General features: G+C 46.2%; 1 protein-coding gene across 3 annotated transcripts in view; it reads right to left on the minus strand.

Moving 5' to 3' along the window:
- LRRC36 (leucine rich repeat containing 36) overlaps window positions 1-25,284 on the minus strand; it is a 44,296-nt gene that overhangs the window by 18,606 nt on the left and 406 nt on the right. For 2 of the 3 annotated variants that reach the window (XM_034788844.1, XM_034788842.1), the window contains exons 2-8: window positions 20,462-20,589; window positions 17,758-17,950; window positions 13,054-13,153; window positions 9,572-9,663; window positions 8,170-8,315; window positions 7,028-7,079; window positions 5,105-5,572 (exon numbers count right to left, since the gene is read on the minus strand). In XM_034788844.1, coding sequence (XP_034644735.1) covers window positions 5,105-5,572; window positions 7,028-7,079; window positions 8,170-8,315; window positions 9,572-9,663; window positions 13,054-13,153; window positions 17,758-17,950; window positions 20,462-20,589 — 1,179 coding nt within the window. The remainder of the gene's footprint in view (window positions 1-5,104; window positions 5,573-7,027; window positions 7,080-8,169; window positions 8,316-9,571; window positions 9,664-13,053; window positions 13,154-17,757; window positions 17,951-20,461; window positions 20,590-25,284) is intronic. The other variant, XM_034788845.1, reaches the window with a different exon arrangement.

Raw genomic sequence — 25,284 nt, forward strand, 5'->3', positions numbered from 1 at the left:
TCCCCTCCCCCCTTCGAGCACCGCTTGCAGAGGCAATAAAGTCATTGTTACTTCACATTCATGCATTCTTTATTAATTCATCACACAACTAGGGGGATAACTGCCAAGGTAGCCTGGGAGGGGTGGGGGAGGAGGGAAGGAAAAGGACACACTGCAGTTTAAAACTTTAACACTTATTTGATGCTTGGGCAATCATCTGGGGTGGAGTGACTGGGTGGCCGGAGGCCCCCCCACCGTGTTCTTGGGCGTCTGGGTGAGGAGGCTATGGAACTTGGGGAGGAGGGCTGTTGGTTACACAGGGGCTGTAGCGGCGGTCTCTGCTCCTGCTGCCTTTCCTGCAGCTCAACCATACGCTGGAGCATATCAGTTTGATGCTCCAGCAGCCGGAGCATATCAGTTTGATGCTCCTCTCCTCTCGTTCATATTGTGCTTTTTTGCACTCTGACATTGACTGCCTCCACGCATTCTGCTGTGCTCTGTCAGCGTGGGAGAACATCTGGAGCTCCGAGAACATATCATCCCAAGTCCTCCGTTTTCTCCTTCTAATCTTCACTAGCCTCTGTGAAGGAGAAACATTTGCAGCTGGTGGAGGAGAAGGGAGAGGTGGTTAAAAAAAGACACATTTTAGAGAACAACGGGTACACTCTTTCACGTTAAATTTTGCTGTTCACATTACACAGCACATGTGCTTTCGTTACAAGGTCGCATTTTTCCTCTTATATTGAGGGCCTGCCGGTTTCGTGTGAGAGATCACTCACGCAGTGCCAGGCAACAGATTTCGGCTTGCAGGCAGCCCTGGTAAGCCACAGTCTTTTGGCTTTTTTAACCTTCTTAACATGTGGGAATGGTTTCAAACAGTAGCGCCCTCATTTCCCATACCAAGCACCCACTGGGTTAGCCATTTAAAATGGGTTTGCAATGTAAAAGGAGGGGCTGTGGTTTCCGGGTTAACATGTGTAGCACAAACCCAACTACCCCCCCCCCCACCCAATTCTCTGGGATGATCACTTCACCCCTCCCCCCTACCGCGTGGCTAACAGCGGGGAACATTTCTGTTCAGCCGAGCAGGAACGGGCACCTCTGAATGTCCCCTTAATAAAATCACCCCATTTCAACCAGATGACCGTGGATGATATCACTCTCCTGAGGATAACAAAGAGAGATAAGGAATGGATGTTGTCTGCATGCCAGCAAACACTGGAACCATGCTTTGTTATGCAATGATTCCAGACTATGTGCTACTGGCCTGGCGTGGTAAAGTGTCCTACCATGGCGGACGGGATAAGGCAGCCCTCCCCAGAAACCTTTTGCAAAGGCTTTGGGAGTACACGAAGGAGAGCTTTCTGGAGATGTCCCTGGAGGATTTCCGCTCCATCCCCATACACGTTAACAGACTTTTCCGGTAGCTATACTGGCCGCGATTGCCAGGGCAAATTAATCATTAATCATTAAACCGCTTGCTTTTAAACCATGTGTAATATTTACAAAGGTACACTCACCAGAGGTCCCTTGTGTGCCCTCAGGGTCTGGGAGCATGCCTTGAGTGAGTTCGGGGGTTACTGGTTCCAGGTCCAAGGTGATAAACATATCCTGGCTGTTGGGGAAACCGGTTTCTCCGCTTCCTTGCTGTGAGCTATCTTCATTGTCTTCATCATCATCTTCCTCGTACCCCGAACCCACTTCCCTGTTGCGTGATTCTCCATTGATGGAGTCAAAGCACACGGTTGGGGTAGTGGTGGCTGCACCCCCTAGCATGGCATGCAGCTCCGCGTAGAAGCGGCATGTTTGCGGCTCTGCCCCCGGACCTTCCGTTTGCCTCTCTGGCTTTGTGGTAGGCTTGCCTTAGCTCCTTAATTTTCACGCGGCACTGCTGTGCATCCCTGTTATGGCCTCTGTCCTTCACGGCCTTTGAGACTTTTTCTAATATTTTGCCATTTCATTTACTGCTACGGAGTTCAGCTAGCACTGATTCATCTCCCCATATGGTGAGCAGATTCCGTACCTCCCGTTCGGTCCATGCTGGAGCTCTTTTGCGATCCTGGGACTCCATCACAGTTACCTGTGCTGATGAGCTCTGCGTGGTCACCTGTGCTCTCCACGGTAGGCAAACAGGAAATGAAATTCAAATGTTCGCGGGGTTTTTCCTATCTACCTGGTCAGTGCATCTGAGTTGAGAGTGCTGTCCAGAGTGGTCACAATGAAGCACTGTGGGATAGCTCCCGGAGGCCAATAACGTTGAATTCCGTCCACACTACCCCAAATCCGACTTGCAAAGGCCGATTTTAGCGCTAATCCCCTCGTTGGAGGTGGAGTAAAGAAACCGGTTTAAAGGGCCCTTTAAGTCGGAAAAAAGGGCTTCGTCGTGTGGACGTGTCCAGGCTTAATTCGATTTAACGCTGCTAAATTCGACCTAAACTCGTAGTGTAGACCAGGCCTGAGAATCTGCTGGAAGCATGTGGTGAGAAACTTTGCTTGAATCTAATATAGTTGATAAATTAGGCATTAGTAAGCCTTTTATTTGTATTTTTTCTTGGAACCATTTCTGACTTTTATGCTTCATTACTTGTATTCACTTTAAACCCCCTCTTTGTAGTTAATAAACTTGTTTTATTGTTTTATCTAATCCAGTGTGTTTAAATTGAAGGGACTGGGAAACTCCATGTGGGGTAACAAATTGGTGCACTTAGAGGAATAATGGATTGAAGATATTTGCGCTGTCCAGGAGAGGGCTGTGCAGTACAGGACACACGTTTCTGGAGCCGCCTCTGCGCGGCTGGGCGCTCCCCAGGCAGATTGGGCAGCACAGCTCCAAGCAGCACCCCTGAAGCACTCTTGCCTCTCCCCTGAAGGAGCCCGGCACCAGCCAGCGACACCCCAGGGCCATCCCCTGTCCGCGTAGCCTGGCTGCCATGAGGTGCTACCAGAGGCGCTTACTCGCTGCTGCTCTGGTGCGGCTGGCTCTACTGCTGCTCCTGAAGAACCAGGTCAATGGTGCTGGGCTCCTTTGGGGAAGGGGCAAGAGCTTATCAGGGGTGCAGCTCAGAGGGGTGCCGCTCACCATGCCTGGGGAGTGTCTGGCCGGGCAGAGGCAGCCCAGCTCAGGGAGCAGGGCAGGGAGGGCAGCTGAGTAGTGCCCCTGCTCCCGCAGTGTGGAGAGCCAGGGGCCCGAGTGGCTCCCACCAGCTTCCAATCCACAGGCTCCTGGAAGGATGCAATGGTTTCAAACTGTGGGGTTCGCCCTGCAGTTTTAATACCTCAGTGCTAAATGGAAGGCAGAAATGTGGGTGGGTCCATGACCTCGTGTGGCCACCCAAGCGTCACCTCTGGGGGGCACAAATATGCTTGCTTATCCCAGGTGCTAAAATGCCTAGTTACGGCTCTGATCAAATTAATTTCTTTTTTTATTGTTAGAAGGTAAGCTTTGTATTGCCAATTATTGGAAAGGTGTGACCCCTCCTACTACTGGAGTCGTGGTACAGCAAAATATGGACTGTCCTTGTAATGGAAAAGCTTTCACATCAAGTACACACACAAGAGAAGCACCAAAAAGAGTATAGGTGTTTAGAAATTTGATCACGCTTTTTAGTGTGGAGGAGAGCTCCCCAGCAAAGAAGCCAGAATCTTTAGCCAGCTTCTTTGAATATTAACCGGATCCCCAATAAATAACGTATTATGCAGCATGTTAACATTTTATTGTAACTTTGCCTTAATAAAAAGAGGACGAAAGAAATCCACCTCTGCTATTATATTAGGAATCTAAAAGAGGCTTCAATCTAAATGAGCTTGTGTTCAGAGCTCTGCAATTAGTCAAATATGGACCACACAACAGACCTAGAGTCAGCCCATGACATAGGGGATAGAGAGGTAAAATCAAGGTCCTGTCTACTCCACAAATAAAATTGTCAGGGAGTCTGGTTAAAACTTATTTTTTTCTTAACATGGTTCCAACTCGTAATGTACATTGGCCCTGTGTTTGTCCAGATCGGGCTTTAGTCTGATTATGAGATTCCTCTGCTATCTGGAACTCTATTTGCAATCAGCTTAGGGGACAACTGAGTTATAATCATGCTCCCTGACATGGTTTTATCAAATACCCCAACAACTACGTGGGTGAAGCCAGACAATCACTACGCTCTCCAATGAACTCACACCAAAAAGTGATAAGAAGACAAATCACCCCTGGGCAAACACTTTTCACAAAATGATCACTCCATACCTGATCTTTCAATACTCATCCTCAAGGGAAACCTACACAACATCTTCAAAAGGTGAGACTGGGAACTGAAGTTCATGCTGCTAGACCCTAAAAGCCATGGACTTAACAGGAAAAAGAAGGGACACTGGTTTCATGTCTCATTACAAAATCCTGTAATATACACCTGCCAGCTAACCTTTAATGGCTCAATTCAAACTCTTTTTATATAAACAAGCTAACCCGTATTGCCTACTCTATCTCCAGTGACTTCCTACAACACGTTACCTCTTATGCTTAACTATCTGTCCCAACTTGTATTTAACTCAAACACTCCAATTTCCAGCGGCGGCTCCAGGCACCAGCGCTCCAAGTGTGTGCCTGGGGTGGCAAGCCGTGGGGGGCGTCCTGCCGGTTCCTGCGAGGGCGGAAGTCAAGCAGCCTTCGGCAGCATGCCTGCGGGAGGTCCTCTGATAACGCGGATTCGGTGGCAATTTGGCGGCGGGTACGCTGAATCCGCGGGAATGGCGGACCTCCCGCAGGCCTGCCGCCGAATCCACAGGACCGGGGACTGCCCACAGGCCCGCTGCCAAAGGCAGCCTGCCTGCCGTGCTTGGGGCGGCAAAAAAGCTAGAGCCACCCTGCTGATTTCTTTCCTCAGATCGAAGAGGAGTTTTGTGTAGTTTGAAAGCTTGTATCTTCCACCAGTGAAGCTGGTCCAATAAAAGATTACCTCACCTTCCTTGTCTCTCTCATATCCTAGAACGTACATGGCTTTTATTTGTAGGTTAGCAAGGGCCTAACATTCATTTAGTGGCCACAAAAGTAGGAACAGCAGTAAATACAATCCTCCCGGCCATGGCCTGAACCTCTCAAAAGTAAAACCATTAAGACAAGTAAGTATGTCTTTACCTGAACTGAGTTTTAAGAGGCTTCGAGTGCTATTGTCCATCTCAGTATGCTGTGTCAGTAGATCACTACTAGCGGACTGTGAAGTTGTCTTCATTTCATTCGCAGGGCTTACACTGTAATCTCTGAAATTTGTACTTCTCTTATCTTTTTGAAGTCTCTTAAAGTCCTTGTTCTGAGGCGTGGAGGAAAGGTAGAGGTGGTCATAATTATCTAGACTAGTATCTCTGTGTGACTTGTATGGGTTCGTTTTGTTGGTGTCACTCAAATGCAGTTTCTTGCTTGAAGAAATGTCCTGGTTAAGGTAATAAATATTAGGTTTTCCTATTACGTCTTTCTCAAGAGAGGAGTCTAAGGAATCGTTTTCTGAAAAGGTCACCCGAAATCCTCCTCTTGTGAGTCCAGCTCTTATTTTGTCTGGGGAGCGCAGGGATGAACGCATTTGTGGTGGTGATGGAAGGGATCTGTATTCTGCCAAAAAACAAGCACAAACATAGGAGTAAAAATTGTGAAAACTGCAAAACATTCACCTGAAGTTATTTTTACTCATATTCCAACTTCACACTTAAGTTGCCTGCATTTATAAGCCTCCTGTGAAGAACAACTGGTCCCCCACCGAAAGAAGTCATAAGAAAGCAGGCACTTGAATGTAACATGTCTTATGTTGTACACACTTATGAAATCATACATTAGAGGTGGAAAAGATCCATTTGATCTCAGCTATCCCTTCTCCTACAAGAACCAATTCAGGATTATTCCTTTCAACATATTCCCCAGTGCTTGAAAAATTCCAGTATTAAATGTCTCAAATGATGGGGCTTCCACCATTTCTCTTAAGTGCCACATCTGGATGCCCCGTCACCATTTGCAATCATGTGCTTTTTGTGATGTTCACTGCCCCAAAAAATCTCCAACAACTTTCAAACAGTGGACATTCAAAGAGAGTCACATACTTCCCAACCCCAGCACCCCAAGCAGTCGTCTGGGTCGCCTGCCCCTAAATCCGGCCCTGATCATATGTGATTGAGACCAACAGTAGAGAGTTCAACAGAAGCTATCAACATCTACAGTTTTTCCTCAGAAAGAGCAACCAGAGCAAAATCTACGGGTGACAGACGCAGAAGAAGCTTCAAGAATTCCAAACCGACCTCTGCTGGTCGTTGCAACGAATGGACTGCCAGATGATCAAGTTGTTATATGTTGTTACTAGTGTAATTAGAAAACCAGTACAAAGATTGTACAGAGAGAGTACCATTTCAGAGATTCTTAACAGACTGATCTGTACTGAACTTTAATGACAGGGTGATAGTGTACGTTTTGTAAATGGTCGGAATGTAAACCTTAGGAGATGTAATGGAATACTTAACTGTATTATACTGTTCAGCCACTTGATGGTGCTGTGTGTAATATACCTTATTTAAGCTAACCTCAGCCATACCGGATAGAACAGTAAAGGAGCCTACAGTGAACATATGTGGTGTGTATCACTGAGCAGGAAGCTCTGTGGTCAGTCCATACCTGGTTCAGAATCCTGACCTGTTTGTAGCAGCCCTTCAGCCTGTTGTGCACAGGAAATACATGACAACTATACTCAGACACCACTTCTACTGGCACAGTCAATTAACAGAGTCATAGATTCCAAGGCCATAAGGGACCACTGTGATCATCTAGTCTGCTGTCCTGTGTAGCACAGGCCAGAGGATTTCCTGGAATTCATTCCTGTTTGTACAAGAGCAGATCTTTTAGAAAAGCATCAATCGGGATTTACAATTTGCCAGTGATAGCGAATCCACCATAAGCAATGATAAATTGTTCCAATGTCAGTATTAGATTCAGTAGTGCAGCAGGATGAATTTGAAAGAGAATTACAGGATTATTATTGATATAGGAAAGTGCTGAAAGAAAATTGAAGATTGAAGCATTTACCATCTTCCAGGTGACTGTGATTCAGCAACTGTTTTCCTGCCACTTCTTCCAGCTGAAAAATATTTGAAACATCAGATCATGCACTTCGTACTGATATAAAGGGTCCGAGTCATCCATTTATTAAAAGAAAATTTGAAAATGTGAAGCCATGGGCTTGTCTAGCCCTTGTGCTCCCTGAGTCTGTCCAGGCTGCGATATGGACAGGCTTTCTGTGGCTACAGAAGGCAACACTGATAACAAATTAGGTGCAGAACACAAGAGTGCAGGCTTGAACACAAATTTAAATGAAGCTCTTCAAACATGAAGTCACTAGCGCCAGGAATTCAAACCCACAGTACGTCCGCTTCATTGGAAGTCTGCATTAAGGTTAAGAATTTAAACACAAACATCAGGGCAATCCAAAGTAAAGATGCCCACACCAAGGGGAACTAGGTCACACTGATGTCTGAAGTATTCTGTATACCCATTGCGGCTTTTAAGCTGATTGTTGTAGGTACAATGAATCAGAGCAAAACCTCAGCTCAAGTAGGATGGAAAATGGAGTTTCCCCTTGTGTATGGGAGTCCCCAGGAGGTGGCAGCAAGTCAGTGTGGAGGTACACCGTCCAATCCTGCCAAGATGGAGCATATGGGGAGAGCTAACGGCATGGCTAGAGCATGCGCCTCACCGACAAATTTGGGGCTGTTATTACCACGTTAGAGCAAGCCATTCAGTGTGCCCTGCGATCAAGCTGTCTCAGGACAGGTGATCGAAAGCTATCTATGCTGCCCCCATGTGTACCGACTGGAGTTCTGGGACATCTGAGCTGGCCTAAGATGTGGACAACTTATTGTAGCTGTAGGAACCATAATTATGAATGTCTTGACTATTGTGCATTTCAATTCCCAATCTTAAAGCTCTATTCATAAAGATTTTTGCACTGAACTTAATGTGCTTTTTAATTGATGTTAAAGTAAAAGGAAAAAGCTAAACTAAACTATACTAGCCAGCCAATCTGCACCCATGTTATATACAGCTGCTGAGGCAGGAAGGAGAAAAAAAAATTAAAGCATCACCAAAAATAGATACAAATCACTTACAGAAGAGCAAGCAATGTGCAAGCGTATTGTTAGTGCTTAAACAACAACTCAACAGTGTCTTACTTGTGTTCCCAGCGTGTTGCTGCATTGTTTATTCTCTTTAGCTGAACTGCTGGCCTGTACTGCAGAAGTAGATGAAGCATTTATTGAGGAATCCTTTGCTTCGCATTTTAACAGAAGCTTATGAGTTAACTGCTTTTGGCTTGACTCTGTTAAAGAGAAAATAATAAGAAGCCGTGACTCAACACTGTAGAGGTAACTAGAAAGCAGTTGCTTTATTATGGGAGAAGGGGCGATTCTCAGCAAGAACTGCCTGATCATTTGCAATCTTTAAAAGCTTTTCCTAAAAAACATGCACTGTGCACATAGTGAGTGCACAAATGTCTGGGCCTTCGAGAGACAGCTCAAATAGGGGGCCAAAGGTCCTTGAAGTCCAGAGCAGCCAGTGACCAAAAAGGAAATGAAAATGGTTGGGAGTGCATTCTTTTTTAATACCCTTCAGGCTCAAATATTTGTGCTCACAAGGGGACACCCGCAAGCAGGGCCGGTGCAAGGATGTTTCGCGCCCTAGGTGAAACTTCCACCTTGCGCCCCCCCTCCCCGAGCCCAGCAGCAGCTCCCCACTCCCCCTGCCCTGAGGCGCCCAGCCCAGAGAGCCGTGCGGCAGCTCCCCACCCCAGCTCACTTCTGCTCCCCCCCCCCCCCCGCCGCCCCCCCCCCACCCCCCCGGCCCGGGGAGCCGTGCGGCAACTCCCCACCCCAGCTCACCTCTGCTCTGCCTCCTCCCCGAGCACGCCATTCTTGCTTCACTTCTCCCGCCTCCCAGGCTTGCGGCGCCAATCAGCTGTTTGGCGCCGCAAGTCTGGGAGGGAGAGAAGCAGAGCGGGACGGCGTGCTCAGGGGAGGAGGCGGAGCAGAGGTGAGCTGGGGCGGGGAGTTCCCCTGCATGCTGCCCCCCCCCTTACTTGCTGCAGGCGGCCCTCCCCGCGCCCCCCTACCCCAGCTTCCTCCGCCTAAATGCCGACGACGACCAGGGTGGCTGAAGATCCGGCCGCTGCGGTCACCGCCGAAGAAAATGCCGCCCCCCAAATGCTAGCGCCCTAGGCGACTGCCTCGGTCACCTAATAGGTTGCACCGGCCCTGCCCGCAGGACCCCAACAATCACTCGTTTACAGAAGATTCCAACCTAGCAGCATGAGGGGATGCACACAACGCAAAGTGTGGATCTACATAGCCAAACCTCAAAGGCAGTGTGCTTTAGTTTTTGTACATGGACTGTAGTCAGTAGCTGAACTTTTTCCTTTTAAAGATATGCTAATTATTGAGTGATTTCCAAAATCAGTCAGAACAAAACACGAGGCTGCGCTTCCTCCTGTATTTTCAATACCTGCATATTTCCAACCTTGTATACAGGCCTACTAGACATCTTTGCATTTGCTACATTAATTGGTAAGAAGCAACTTACCAGTTTGATTTCTGCTGCTATCAATATCCAAACTAAGTACTGAAGAAGTCCTTTTATCTACTGCATAGTTCTTCATTGTATTCTCCCTACAGCTGCAACAGAAAAGAGATTTAGCAGGGTTAGATGTGGAGTAATATGAGTAAGAGTGGCAAAGTCAGGCCCTGCGACTGTACCCAAATGTAATAGAATTTTAATACCCTGTTTACACTCCTTTTCTTCCTCAAAATGTCATTTCCTACCAGTTACATTTTACAAAGAATACCCCCACCCTCTGGATGCAAGTACAAAAAAGAAAAATATGACTGGTTTAAAGGGCATGCCATAGCTACCAAAAGTCTCTGATTTACCACGTTCTCTTCTACCACTGTCTATCCCAGCACAGAAGAGTGACAATTTTCTTCGGGCTGATCTACTCAAACATTTAGCTCCTGGCAATCTGGGGTGTAAATTTACCCCCCATACTAACTATTTTCTTAGAGTGCTTTGATCCAGTCCCGTTTCAAAGTGGGGTAGGTCAAAGCACACTAAGGAACTGTTAGTGTGCATCAGCAGGGTCCACAAACAGTTCCTTAGTGTGCTTTCATCTACCCTGCCTTGCCATGGGACTAGGTCAAAGTGCACTAAGGAACTGTTAGTGTGCATCAGCAGGGTCCACAAACAGTTCTTTAGTGTGCTTTCATCTACCCTGCCTTGCCATGGGACTAGGTCAAAGTGCACTAAGGAACGGTTCATGCTTGTCTACATAGTGCCCTAGTGTACGCCAGCGGGGGTATAAATTCTAGCACACATAGGCATGTTGCACACTAACTGGCTGCGTGGACCCTCCTGGCATGCACTAATAGTTCCCTAAGTGCACATGGACATAGTACTGTTCGAAATGGGACTATACCATCATGCACTGAGGAACTTTTAGTGACTGCCATCAGGGTCCACATGGCCAGTTAATGTGCGACACTCTGGTGCGCACTAGACTTCACACCCCAGCTAGCGCACTTTAATGCACCATGTAGACAAGCCCTCAGTGTGCATCAGTAGGCTCTATATGGAAAGTTGGTGTGTGACATGTTAGCGTGGGGTAGATTCAAACCCCCAGCTTGCTGCGAACTAAATGGTCATGTATATAAGCCCTTACATTAACTTAAAATGGATTCAGATCGGATGGTCTAATATTGCTTCCATTGAAGACAATGGTAAAACAGCCAGTACTGGAAGCGGCTGAGATCCCTAATTTTCCCCTGAAGACAGTGGGAGCTGGGAAACAATCATCACTATTCAGGAGGAACTCAGAACCTCATGGGATGGGGAACACAATGGGTTTAAAATCAGAAAAATATGTTGAATATATCTCAGGGTTCAGGCACTCTATCCTCTCTCTGTATTGTTTCAGCTATGTAAATGCGATCAATATTTTGTTAAAATATTTGCAAAGAGTTATTGGTATGTAAATAGATTTTCAAGACTTGTATATGCCAATCTGGAACAGAGCCGTCTGCAGCATTTAAAATATTGTTGATTGTTACTTTGGTGAAGCAAGGAGAGAGAAGTACTATGAATAATGCTGTATGTTGAGTGGAAAAAGGAAGTCCCTAGCACTGTTGTATTTGGGTCCATTACAGAAGCTGGGCTACAGACAGAGTTGCTTTACACTTGGGAAAACTCAGTGGCCATGTTGTATAAAATTACAACCACTGAACAGACTGTCTCTGTGTTTGAGTCTTTGGCTTTAATAAGATGAATATTCAACAATTATACTGCAGCTGAGAACAACGGGAAGCAGTGGCCATTATTGCTACGGGCAATCTAAACTTCTTCCTTATAAGACCTGGGGAAATGGCACCTAATTATTTGAGGGCAGCCTGAGGCAACAAGCCTACAGAGAACAATGGGAGATGGGAACCATTTTGTAAATGGACAATTCTTTGTGAGTGTCTCCGAAAGAGAAGATTCATTGACTGAGACTCTGCTGACAGATACATTTTCTTTTATGAAAAATGGCAAAAATTCCCTTAACCCAACATTTCCCCCCCTCACATATGCTCAAATTTTAACTCATAATTTTTGTGTAGATAGTCAACCTTGGTTTAAAGATGCACACTAGACCCGATTTTCAGAAGTATTCTGCACTCACAACTGGGACCCGATTTTCAGAAGTTCTCAGAAGCCAGCAGCTCCCAGTGAGAACAACAGGAGCAGTTAGGTGCTGAGGTCTTTTGGAAATGTGGCCCATCAACAATAAAGAGTTAAACCCCCTGCCAAATTTTAGTCAGAAATTAATTCCAAAAACACTTGCATTAGAAATTTATAATAAGAAGCTAAAAAACCTACACAAAAAATTAAAAGGACATGAATTATCATGGTGTAAAATTTCACACAGAAAGACAACTACACATAGAGACAAACAGAAAAGGACCCCCCATTTTAAACCTGTTTCAGCATGGAACTGCATCTATTGAGACATGACCAGCACTTGCATGTCTGGCGTTAATAAGACATTGCAAAACACTGCTGGCCCAATTTTGAAAAGAGCTCAGGTCCTATTTAGGCACCCAGCTGAAGCAGACAGATTTTCAAAGGTAGAAAATCTCGCCACTTGAGTTAGGCGCCTAAAAGAAATCTGGGCTCTTTTCAAAAGCTTGCCCTTTATAGTCAGAGAAATTATATACTTGTGTGTGCCAGTTAATCATGTTGCCTGCTGCCTTTCGTAGCGTAACCCAAAGCAATATATTTTGTAAGTACAGGTCCAACTTATGGTGCTGTATTTATAAAACAAAGAACTAAGACAATTTAGCAGAAAACGGAGTTGAATAATATAAAACCCTATGAATTAGCAAATTGACACAAAGCAAAGAAAGACAGATTTCCCAGTGATATAGCTAGGGTGTGTTCCCTAATATTCCCGTCTGTTGTAGTGCTTAGTCACTTTTTAGATAATCAGTTGAACAGATTTTAGGCAGAACAGTAAAGTACTAATCACTGTTTACAGCTCATGATCTCTACAGCAGATAATTCCAAGAGATAGTAACTATTTACCATCAGGACCAAACTGAAATCAGTGGAGCGGCATCTGCTAACCCAAAGCTGAATTTGGCCCAGAGATTCATGGGTATGTCTACACAGGGAGAAAAGCCCCGCAGCACAGGCTGGCCTGGGTCAGCTGACTAGGGCTCAGGGGGCTAAAAATTGCTGGGTGGACATTCGAGCTCGGGGGAGCCCAAGCTCTGGGATTCTCCACCCTCGCAGAGTCCCAGGCTTGAGCCCAAATGTCTGCCCAGCAATTCTTCAGCCCTAAAGCCCAAGCCCCATTAGCCTGAGTCAGCTGACCCAAGCCAGCCATGGGTTTTTGATCCCTGTGTAGACATACCCATAGATTCCTGAGGGCGGAGGGTTTGTTATATTTATTTCCAGGGACTTTGTCTACATGGCAAAGGAACATCAAGTCACTATGTAGGGTCCGATCAATTAAATACAAAACAAACGCTTACCTTACGCTTTCTTTTTCAGAAAATAAACTCTCCTCTTTTCTCTTGAGGCCAAAATGCAGTAGGGCAGCTTTTCTTTCACTCTCCCTAACTATTCTGTCATCTAAAAAGAGGAAAGATTATTTGAACATTTGTAGATTTCTTTTTGCATATAAGCACAGTAGCGTTACAGGACAGCCCTGACGACGGTTATCACAAGTGTAAGCAAAAACAGACTCTAGAAATTGCCACAGCAACAGCCTGTATACAGCACAACCACAACTCGGGAAAGTAACATATTAACAATTAAAGCCTTTCCCACACCAGGTGAAATTCCATTAATTATTAGAAAACGGATAACCGATTAACCTAACCAAAGACTAAAGCTCTCTATAAGCCCATTTGGAATGTATGGGATAGTCTCACAGTGCAGCTGCTAATATTATTACACCAATATTTCCATATGACTACTCAGTGTATCAATTTATTAGCAAGTGAATTCAAAATCAGCAGGGAATTAATTTCTAAGATTCTGATAAATTGCTTTATCACTCATTGCCCAAATTTGTGTATTTGGTGTCACTAAGAAACATAAGATGAATGCACTGAATTTTGTTGTTTGTGGGAGCGGTAGCAACTGTTTAAATTAAGATTACATAAACAACTCCACTCTACCCTCCCTCCCCTTTTCAATTACTTATGACTTTCTTAAACTTTCACTTTTCAGGCTGTAATTTTCAGACATGACGCTAACGTGTGCTAGCTACACGTCAGATAGCTCTGCCAAGCTAGCCTAGCTCGAGTAAAAGGAGCCACACTGCAAAGTAACACTCAAGTGGCTGTGTCCACAGAGCTGGAGCTTCACTCACTCATGTCTGGCACTAAGGATTTGTCTATGTGGTGCGGTAATGCGCTCTACGGAGGTGTGATTTCTAAAGTGCACTAACATGTAGCGCATTAATTGGGCTGCACAGACCCTGCTGGTGGGCTTTAACGTAGGGCTGTCTGAAATAGTATTACGTTAAGATGCATTATGGAACTTTTTGTGTGCACCTGCATTGTCTACACAGATCAATTGATGCACAACACATTAGTGTGTTTTAGAAATCACAACCCCATAGAGCGCATCACCCCACCGTGTAGTCAAGCCCTTAGACGTCGGGGGCCATATCCCAAGGCTATTGGCACTGCAGTAAGCTGATGGTGGTGGTTTTGGCACCGGGACAAAAACCTGTGGCTAGAGGGATGTTTGTGGGGTTAAGGGCAGAACATTGGAAGGGGAGGCTACTGGAAGAGTTAGAGCACAAGCAGTGGGGCCTAGCAGCCTCCAGCCTTTTGGAGTGAAGGGTCTATCAACTCAAGACTGAAAGAAGGTACAGTCTGCTCCCCTTCCTGTCACTGGGTGTGCTGTCATCCTGTGACTAGTAAACAGTGAGATCTCACCTTTCCCCGGCAGGTAAACCCTGTGTCAGAGTTCTAGGCTGAAACATGGAGATCTCTGACTAAAAGATACATTAGCTGCTGGGACTCTCAGCAGTGTTCTAGACTGGGGGTGTGGGTAAGTAATACAGTGTGTGCTGTGCACTTTGGGTGCTTCTATCGCGCATAAGTACCCAGGAACATTTTGCCCATAATGCTGAAATTATCACCTCATTGTCCCTTCATTCATTCAGAAATTTATATCAGCACACATGAGCAGGCACCACTCCACCATAAACAATCAGCAGGTCTGAAGACGACAAAATGCAAGTCTCTCAAGCTGCTGAAAGGCCCATCAATGGAACCCCTGTTCCTTAGCAAAACTCCAATCCCTGTTACGTTAAGCCAAAGATTTTCAAATGGCTTCCCAATTCAATAAGTCTTTTAGTCTATGTCATGAAGCTTTCCAGACTCTGACTCCAGCTGAACATTGGAGGGAAAAGGCCCAGAGGCGTGGCTCTCCACGGAGAACACCCCCCTGCCCACCATAGACAGTCTAACCCAAGGAACCAAGAAGATTGTAACTCCTGCAATAGCATATATTAGAGAGAGATCTCCCAGATGGAGAGTCCCATTCAGGGCTTTAAAGACCATAACTAACACCTTGAATTGCACTCAAAGAATAATCCGATATCCCAGTACAGAGCACTGGTGTTACATGCTCATAGCAGGTCACCCTCCTTAAGAAGTGAGTTACACAGTATTCTGCACCAGTTGAAATCTTCAGGTATTTTTCAAGGATAGCCAGAAGTAGAGCACATTTTTGTCACTTGGCTAGGCACATGATGAGCTGAGATGTCCCTCTTTCTCCCTGTTCTTATTCCCTTACTCTTATTAACTCCTCTTTTCTTGCCATTCACTGTCATCCCACCTCACCCAACTTAAAATTAATAACTCGACAACAAAACATGTAACTAACACAAAATCGAGTATTCATTGGTTTATATGTTATAGCCCCATCCCCACCCCTTCATTTGTTTAGGTCTTTTAAATCCTAAGCCGTCCCGGGCAGGAACAGTTTGTGTTTGTAGGACCCAACACAATGTGTCCCAAATCCCCCAATATGCTACAGAACTACCTGAGCCAATTTGATGGTTGTTACAGAGGCCGTGAGACCCCAGATGAACATAATAAAATCAGTGTAGACATTTTTTACAGGGTGACAGGCTGGTCTACCCTTAAAACACTGCACAAGGGCAGCTGTGCTGCTCTAGCGCTTCAGTGAAGATGCTACCTACGCCGACAAGAGGGCTTCTTCCATGGGCATAGATACTCTACCTCCCCCAGAAGCTCTCCCATCCACATAGCACTGTCTACACCAGGGGTTAGGTTGGAATACCTTATAGCAACCTAATTTCTAGTGCAGACCTGGCCCTGGATCAGGCTTTAAAGGCGGGCCCCTGACCTGGGGAAGTAAGAAAGACCTGATGAGTCAGAACGAGGAAGCAAGGTTTCCAGAGTCTCCTGGGAGAGGAGGCAGAATGAGTGCCGGAGAGGTAAAGAGGAAACAACCCCTGGGAGTTATAGCTCAGCGTGAACTGCAGAACTGTGTTTGTTTGAGTTGCTTAAGTTTGGGACAATAAAACATCTAAAAAGAGACTCTGGGTGTGGCAATGGATCCCTGCCTCATTACAACATTGAAATCTCTGTCCACAGCCAAACACCTGATGATTCCAAAGCCAGGCCTAAAAAGATCTAAGTCAAGGTGGGGAGGAATCAAGGGAGCAGAGTGGTGCTGTTCATGACTATGGCTCCAACCGAGATTTTAAGCTAGGATCTAAATACCAATAGTAAACTTTTCAAGTGTGCCTCTGAATCAGGAGCTTAACTTCCACTGACTTTGAATAATGTCTAGGCTTTCTTGTGCTGGAATCGCTTCTGAAAAGGGACTGAGGCTGGTCTTCGCTACAGGGTTAGGTTGACATAAGCTGCCTTGCGTCGCCCTAGCTGTGGAAGGGTCTTCACTTAAATTTGGCTCTCACCGACATAAGTGCCCCTCTATGCTGATGTAGTAACACCACCAACCCGAGCGGCGTAGAGTCACGGTCGATGTAATTAGGTGGCTGCAGTATCAGTGTGGAGGCTGCATTACTTACAACTGTTACTGCCTTTCAGCAGCCATCCCACAATGCCCCACGCTGACAATAAAATCGATAACAAGCACTCCTGGTGAGGACCCACACCACTATTACAAGGAGCCAAGCGTGTGTGCACACCAGAGATTTAATAACTGTGGTGTCTGTATGCTGACTTAAGTTAGGTCGACAAAGTTTTGTCATGTAGACATGGCCTAAGTTACTCAAGGCTCTTTAAAATTTTAGCCCAAGTATACATACTTACCTTAGTCCATTTTGGGGTTGGAGTGCCTCATACATGCCAAGATGGGGCAGAATTATTAGCCACACTCCTCCCTGACTCATAGTCGCTGTGCACTGAATTGAGTATCCAAACGGAGAAAGGCTAGGCCAACACAGGGCATACTTCACTTTACAGTCTACTGCCATGGCAACAGCCTCCGAAGTCAGACATACTGCTTTGACTTCAGCTCTTTCACATGGATTCTATAGTGAAGTCATAAACCTGCTTTTATCTTCAGTTATTTCCATAGCAACAGACTGCAACGTGATAAATTCAGGATGAAGACTTAATTCTAGCATAAAGTGATGCTGGGGTCTAATCAAGTACCTTCAAACAGTCGGAAAAACACAGAATTATAAAAAATTAAACTGGAGAGCAGCTTTGCCCAGACTATAGAAACAGTCCTTACACACCGCAGAAAAGATTGTAGACTAGGGCTGAGCCTTTGAGAAGCAACACAGGAATAAACAACTTTGTGGCTGAATCCGCATTACTAGGAACGCCTTATGTTTTTCATTTGCTATGCTGGGGATTTCAATTTGTAAAGTTACATTTATACAATTGTTTGTTTTGATTTTCTAAGAAAAGGAAGGAAAAATACTGAGCTGTTAAACTTGAAGAGCTTGTAAGTTCTCTGAACCGCAACTATGGGAACTGTAGAGATTACCGGTTTTGCCAGCTTTACCTGCAGAACTTGGAAGAACCACAATTTGCATGATTATAAACTCAGCAAGAAGGGAGGAGCCTGAGGAGCTGATAAACGACATGGGAGAAAGGCTCCTTCCCAGGGTGCGTATGAACTGCCACAACAGTTTATGTCACTGACCCAGTAATAACGGATTGCTGCTATTGAATACCTTTTCTTCAGCATTCAACAGTAATCTCTCTCACCCAGTTTTTCCAGGGCTTGTAGCGTGTAGACAGTGAACAGTCTATAATCTGATTCTTTTCTGGTAACGGGGTTGAGGCGCAGATCCAGCTCTGAGAGGACTGGTAATGTCTGGAGACGTGACACTTCCAGCAAGGATGAGATATGATTGTAATATAAATTCAGATTTTGTAACACATATAAATATTCAATACCCTGTAAGGAGAAAAACAAAGTTATATATTTAAAAGAGTAGCAGCATGGTATAGTCTTTAGAGCACTGAACAGGGAGACTTCCTCAGACTTACTGTGGCACACTGGTCAAGTCTTTTACATTCTTTGTACATCGATTTCCCTATCTGTAAACTGGTGATAATTATACTTATGTATAGCTCGGTAAAGCACTGGGCAGGGGCGGCTCTAGGCACCAGCAAAGCAAGCAGGTGCTTGGGGCAGCCCATTTGCAGGGGCAGCAGCCGGCAGGGATCCAGCATGGGAGCTGAGAACCAACAGGGGGCCATGAGAGCTGTAGCTCCTTGGTTAGCTCCCTGCCTATAGAGCCAGCCCTGGAGCAGGGAAAGAACTACATTTTCCAGCATTCCCTTGGCTGCTATCAACAAGAAAGGGAGGGGGAGGAAGTATGTAGCTGAAACCTCATGCTGCAGCTTGCTGTGAATGGAGAGCTCACTGCTAGAAGTGGTGGTCCTGTGAATGGGGAACAAGTGTGCCCAAGGAGTAGAAGGCTTTAGATATCCCCTTCAGAAGACATCCCCAGCCTGGATTAGGGATACTGCTGTGACCTCACCTTGCAGCCCCCCAAAGAAGGAATTGGGGGGACTAAATGGACAGTGCACCTCTCTATCTGAAGCCTAGCAAGGAAGGTACGTGGATCCCACTAGAATTTAAAATGAAAAGTAAGGGAGGGGAGGCTCTGCTAGAGGACTTGGGCAGCTTTAGATACAGTACCAGGCTCATAGGAGGATTTCCACTTCTGAGCCATGGAAGCAGAAATTGACTTTTCCTTTCCAGATTTAGCTAATATTCAGAAAGGGAGTCTAGCACCTGCCCTCCAGATTTGAACACCCTCAAAATTTAGGCGTGCTCAAGCTCAATTTGGGCAGCTGTTACTTCATTTCTCCCAAATCAAATATACTGATCCACTGTAACTTGCTGTAGAAAAAGTAGGATAAAATTGAGCAAGAAATGCTTCCCAGTGGTTATTAGGACTAGAGTTACTATTTTCAACAGCCATTGACATTTAAAAAAAAAAATTTAGTTTTATTTGTTTAAAAGGAAGACCGTGATATTGCATTGGCAAATTTCCCCATAGAAACAAAGAGTGGAACAAAAAAATAATAAAGGCACCTCAACTTTTCCTCATTTATGGAGGACAGTTTTATAATATGCATACAGATATCCTCCAATCACACAAGCTGAAAATTGTTCCACTTTACTAGAGTTCTGTAACCATATGGGAACCAAACCTGTCTGTGTTCTGTGCACATCCAAAATTCCTGCTGAATGACCCACCCTGGGAGTGAGTTACCAGTCACCCAGGGCTGGGGTAGAAGGAGGGTGCAGTTGGCGGGGGAGAGGCCAGGGCTGGGGTGGCAGAGGGTGTGGGTGAAGGGGGGGAGCCCAGGGCTGGGGCATCAGGCTGTGGGTGGGTGGGGGAGGTATAGGTGGGGAGGAAAGGGAGGAGCCCAGAGCTGGGGCAGTAGGGGGTGCAGGTGTATGTGTGGGGGAGCCCAGGGCTGGGGCAGCAGGAGGTGCGGGTGGGGGGAGAGCTCAGGGCTGGGGTTGGGGGCAGCCAAACATTTTTTTGCTTGGGGCAGCAAAAAACCTAGAGCCGGCCCTGGCACTGGGAGATATTCAGATAAAAGGCACTCTAAAAGGACTATTATCCTGTGATCCAAATAGAGATGGAAAGCAATACAGGATAACCTCTGATAAGCAAACATCATTTAGTCAATCAGTTCTGAATGGGTTCACTTTCTCCCAATTGCCTTTCACAGCACATGTGGTTTACCACACACCCATTTGTCTGAATATTTTGGAGAAATATTCATTTCTGCTGAACTTTGGGGGGGGGGGACTTTTGTTACCTGGAAAAGTGATTGAACTCTGAGAGTGACACAGCTGTAGTAAGTGGAAATGGAGGCAGGGAGCTGTAGCACCACAATGGGGTGCTTGGGAGGTGGCAAGCCAGCCATACTTGCTAAGAGAAGTTTGACTGCAGAGAAAGTCAACCCAGAGGAAAAGGAACTTAGAAAAACTGTAAAATGCTTAGTCTGAACTGAGGAGCTGGACATCTTTATGAGTGCTTGTCTACTCCGCTGACAAGGGAGGTACAACTTTGGGGGGTTTTTTGGTTGATACTATGTAGTCAGAAGCGAATCCCTTTGGGTGTTTTTGGTTCATTGTTTTTTTCCCCTTGCTTTGTCATGAGGGAGAACTTGAATTGCTTTTACAGGGCCCAAATTAATTTCCCCACCTCAAAGATGGAAACAGAACTCTTTGCCTGGAGGAATGGGACTGACGGGTTACCAAAAGGGTAATCATGAAAAGTTTTCCCTGCCTGAGGTGAAAGGAAACCAGTTTGTTTTAATCAGGCTATCAGACTGACTAGATTTAAAAAAAAAATTAATTGTTAATCCTTTATAACACCAAACCTCTTACAAAGTCTCTTGAGGTTGTAGAGAGTTCAACAGAGAATGGGGAACTTACCTCTAGACTGACAATCATATTTCTGGACAGATCTAATGATTGCAAGCTTTTAAAATTTTTGAAGGCATCTCCAAGGGAGTGGATTTTCCCTTCATATGTTCCCTGCAGTGAGAGGGACTCCACCTGTTCTGAAAGGAAAGAACTTGTAAAGGTCCTAAGGTCTCTCCTAGTTTTCTAAAAACTGAATGTAACTTATATTTTAGACTGTTCAATAACTCCAGTTTCATCAGCTGCTTGTATGTGCAAGGGCCTGACTTTTTCATTTTTAGAGGTCTCTCTTGTTCAGTAACAGTGAGCTGAAGTGCCCTTTGTTTGAGAGAAAATCTGACCCCGCTAGAATTCTGCGGTGAATGCCCCAACTGCCCTAGAAGAGGGGGGAAAGCACAGTAATACTTTCTTTAAAATAACCCTTATTTCACGACTGTAGTGTCCGGACCCACCATAGAAAACTGACTTATGTTGCAGGCGTCATACTCTTTAGAGCTTCACAGGGGAACCAGCCTGGAGGGGAAATGGGCAATTTTGGCTTATATAGCGCTCTTTTCTGCTGGTGTCTGTTACCATGATACAACATTATCTACACTAGAGGAAATACTCTGCACTGGTAAAGTAAGTGGGTGAGTCCTTATTTAAAAAAAAAAGTGCCATAACACACTTCTGGTACTTCCTCAAAAAGTGCCAGAATGGTGTTCCAAAGCATTCTGGCATGACTTGTCCCCTGGGTAGAGTGTTTACTCCAAGTCTGCCATGCCCTGCTGGCTTCTCACCAAGCTTCTCTTCCAGTTGTCTATCAGCATCTGGACACACCTTGGTCAATCTTGAGCTACTACTGTCATTCGAGTCATAACATGAAGATGTGGCAGGGTGGACTAGTCCAGAGGCCCCCTGCTGGAGGCCTCGTGGCCCTGTGTCTCCCTGCCCCAAAATAGAGCAGCGAGAAGTCCTCCAGGCAGCCTAGAGTGGCTGCAGAGGAGCAGCCAACTAGAGGGGCTGCTGGAGTGACCAGTAAGGGGCCAGATAAAAGGCAAGCTACAGAGCAGAGTCTTCAGTTGCCCTGTGGAGCCTGATGAGGGAGGACTGGGGGCTTGGCTGGCTAGACAAACAGGACCAGGACCATGGACAGCTCACTACAGAGAGCTTACCAGACAGAACCATCCAGGGAAGGCTGCCAAAGACTGGGTGCCTGGCTGTCTGGATAGAATAGCAGCAGGACCACAAAAACTCAGGGTGGGCAGGCTGAGCCCGGGGGATGAGCCCAGGACCTGGCCAGACCAGGCGAGGATACCAAGAAGAGTCCTGCTAATCTGGTTGCAGACTGAGCCCAGGGAGGGCTGCTGAAAAGGACACCAGCTGAGGGTACCAAGATGGGCCTCGGCTGGGTGGTTGAAGAAGGCAGTGCCTCTGGAAAGAAGCCTGAGAGCTACGGCCCCATGCCAGGGCCAGGATAAGAACCCGGGACTCTATATGCTGGAAGTGTGGGCAGTGTATGCAGCTTGGCTGAAGGGCTGAGTTGCCGAAGACTTGCTGAGAGAACGATTGGCTGTGGGGTGCTCACGAGAGGCAAGTGCCACCCTGTTGAAAAAACTAAAACCAAACGCAGGATCACACCCAACCAACCAAAGGGGGCCGCCCGCATGATGTGGGTGCCGCCCCTGAAAAGAACTGTGATTGCAGGTACATCGGCCAAAGAAAGGGGGCACTCATGAGACATGGGTGCCAACCCCATTACAAAGACCACGCATGGATACGCTTTGCAAGAACTCAGTTGGAAGAAAGCAACGTTTAAGGGATTTGCTGCAAAAGGATTTTGCTGTATATTAAAGACTATGAATTACTTCCACAGCAGCTCAGCCTCAGCCTAGAGTTTGTTTGCACTGAACCTTAGAAGATTTGGTCACCTGACAGCAGGTGATAACTGTAAATTGTTATGATCGCTCCCTTCCTGTGTGACCTGATCATGTACTATACCTAGGGTCCCGTTTTTAAAGGGACAGTCCCCCTTTTTGGGACTTTTTCTTATATAGGTGCCTATTAGCCCCCACCTCCTGTCCCGTTTTTTCACAGTTGCTATCTGGTCACCCTAACTATACCTGGCTTAATGTGCATCCTTTCTCAGCATCTCTGGATGTCAGAAAGTAGTCTGTAGTTCTCTCTCCTTTGATATGGCTAACATTATGCAGCTACAGCAATGAAAGAAATTGAATCCTTGCCATTCCAGCTTTTTTTTTTATTAATCTGTTGACTGTGTACACTCAATTGATCTCACTACAGCCAACTACCATAACCACACATTGACTGTGTAGCCAGCCTTGGGAACATTCAGCCAAGAATTAATTTCTATTCAGAGCAGGGCTTGACAACTCCTCTTGACAGTGTTGCTAGTAGGCATGTTTTCCTGCCAACTGCCATAAACTACAGCTGCCAGCCCTTATGGCTACAAACAAAACTCCTCAGTCATAACCAGAGTGTAACAGATGCAGTGCTGTCTGTGTGAATTTGCAGATAGTGCCAGTGCCTTTTCATAGAAATCGAATATCAGGGTTGGAAGGGACCTCAAGAGGTCATCTAGTCCAACCCCCTGCTCAAAGCAGGACCAAGCCCCAGACAGATTTTTGCCCCAGATCCCTAAATGGCCCCCTCAGGATTGAACTCACAATCCTGGGTTTAGCAGGCCAATGCTCAAACTACTGAGTTTGCTGCTGTTCAGAGCCATTCCATGCAGAAGCTGAGTGAAAACTAACCTGGTTCTGTTCAGTTTTCACTACTGCTATTCAGTATCTTGTGGCCAACCATGAAACTGACAAAAGTCTAATCAATTCCACTTTGCTGCTACTTGGCAGAATGAGGGGATGGAGCTGTGTGCTGGAGAAGAAAACAGAAGATAAACAGACTAGGGAAGGATAAAGTAAGAAACCCCCATGCAACAGCAGGAAGGCTGAGGGAGGGATAAGGGGACACAAACCAACCCTTGCAGCAACCAGGAAGCTTCTGAATGAGAGGGATGAACAGAAAAAGACTATTCATGCTTGCCTCACACAGCAGTTTGGGGACTGGAAGGTGTTGGCCTCTCACCTGGGTAATGACATGGGACAATAGGATGTTCTCACCTTTCACACAGGATTTGGCTAGTGGGATTAGTCCTTTGTGATGTGTATGGTGAAATTTCACCACTCCTATGTGTGAGCAGGTGTGTAGTAGTGGGTGCATGGATGGGTGTATAATACGGGAGGGCACAGGAGGGAAGCGAGAGAAGAAAGATGAGAGAAAATGTAAGGGCTTCAAATCAGCCAGAATAGGGATTCAAATCTGGATCAATAGGCGTGCCCTAATTACTAGGCCAGGGCTACACACACGCCCACAATGACTGTCTTTATGTAAGGCTCAATCTGGTGGACTCAGGACATGCCTACTGCATTGGGCCCTGCAGGGGAGATAGATGGGGAAAAGCCTAGCTTGAGAATCCTGCCAGCACTTAGTTGCCAAGTGTCAGGACGTAGGTGGCTCTGCTTGTGCCCAGTGGCAGAAGCTTAGGCACCTAGGAACTTCAGCTGGCAGATGAGCAATGTTTTTTGTGATGAGAGTGGGCCTAAATGTTGGTCTTAGGCATCGTAAGAGGGAGTTAGCCACCTAAGTCCTCTTGTGAATCTAGCCATTGGGGGGTGTGTGTGTGTGCCTTCCTGCTGTTTATTGTTCATGAGTTGTCATACTCAGCGCTGATAGTATTTGCAGCATGCAAATGAGTGTGCCAAAGGAGAGACATGTTTCTCTGACTGCATAGACCACCAGAGAGATTGAACAGACTATGCATCATAGTTCTGACTGTCAGATTTTTCCACTTCAAAGATCCCTCTGAATCATACCATTGTTTTGTATCTGTGCACACTACTGCACGATGAACTAGAAAATGCTGCTAATACTATGCAGGTACTGTTTGTTCCCCACTATGTGCTTGCAGCACTTTGTCTATAGGAATCACTTCACCAGGGCTTGTGGATCTTAAACAAATGAGACCTTTGTGAGGGTCCCCCCGTCGATTACTATTTCAGCTATTGCCAGGAACTTCAATTTTTTTATGGAAGTATGTAGGTACTAACAACTGTCAGATAATGTATCAGAACCAGCATTGTACACTTCTATATAACCTGAGGCTGACCTCCCACTATTACAATGGACTGGCATATGGTTTCATATCAAAAGGACACCTTTTACTATTATTACTAAACGATTTAATTTGTCATACCTCGATGCATCATAAAAACCAGTGATGCTGGGGCTAAGCAAGCACAGATGTTGCCTTATGGAGTCTGGGAAACTTGCCACCCTTATCTTATGTGCATGGCTGCAGCGTGCACCTGTACAGATGGCTACTAGCGCACATGCCCTGTTAAATGAGCGTAATTTCCTGGACGGTCGGGCCTGGTACTCATGTGCAGTCACTGCTCCCTGGGTTCCTGTGCTTCCAACCATCACGGTTCCACAAACAGCCTAGCCTAACCCAGTGTCTCCCAGTACCCCGTTGTGCCCCACCACCCTACCAGCTGCTCCAATACCAGCCCCTGCTGCAGCCCCCAAATACCCTGTGGCCCTGATTCTCCCCCCATGCCCCAAACCCCTGCTGCTGCCCCCAAATACCCTGGAGCCCTGATTCTCCCCCCATACCCCAAACCCCTGCTGCTGCCCCCAAATACCCTGGAGCCCTGATTCTCCCCCCATGCCCCAAACCCCTGCAACTGTCCCCAAATACCCTGGAGCCCTGATTCCTCCCCCCTGCCCCAAACCCCTGCAGCTGCCCCCAAATACCCTGGAGCCCCGATTCTCCCCCC

This window comes from Trachemys scripta, chromosome 13, assembly GCF_013100865.1.
Source record: "Trachemys scripta elegans isolate TJP31775 chromosome 13, CAS_Tse_1.0, whole genome shotgun sequence".
Taxonomy (NCBI): Eukaryota; Metazoa; Chordata; order Testudines; family Emydidae; genus Trachemys; species Trachemys scripta.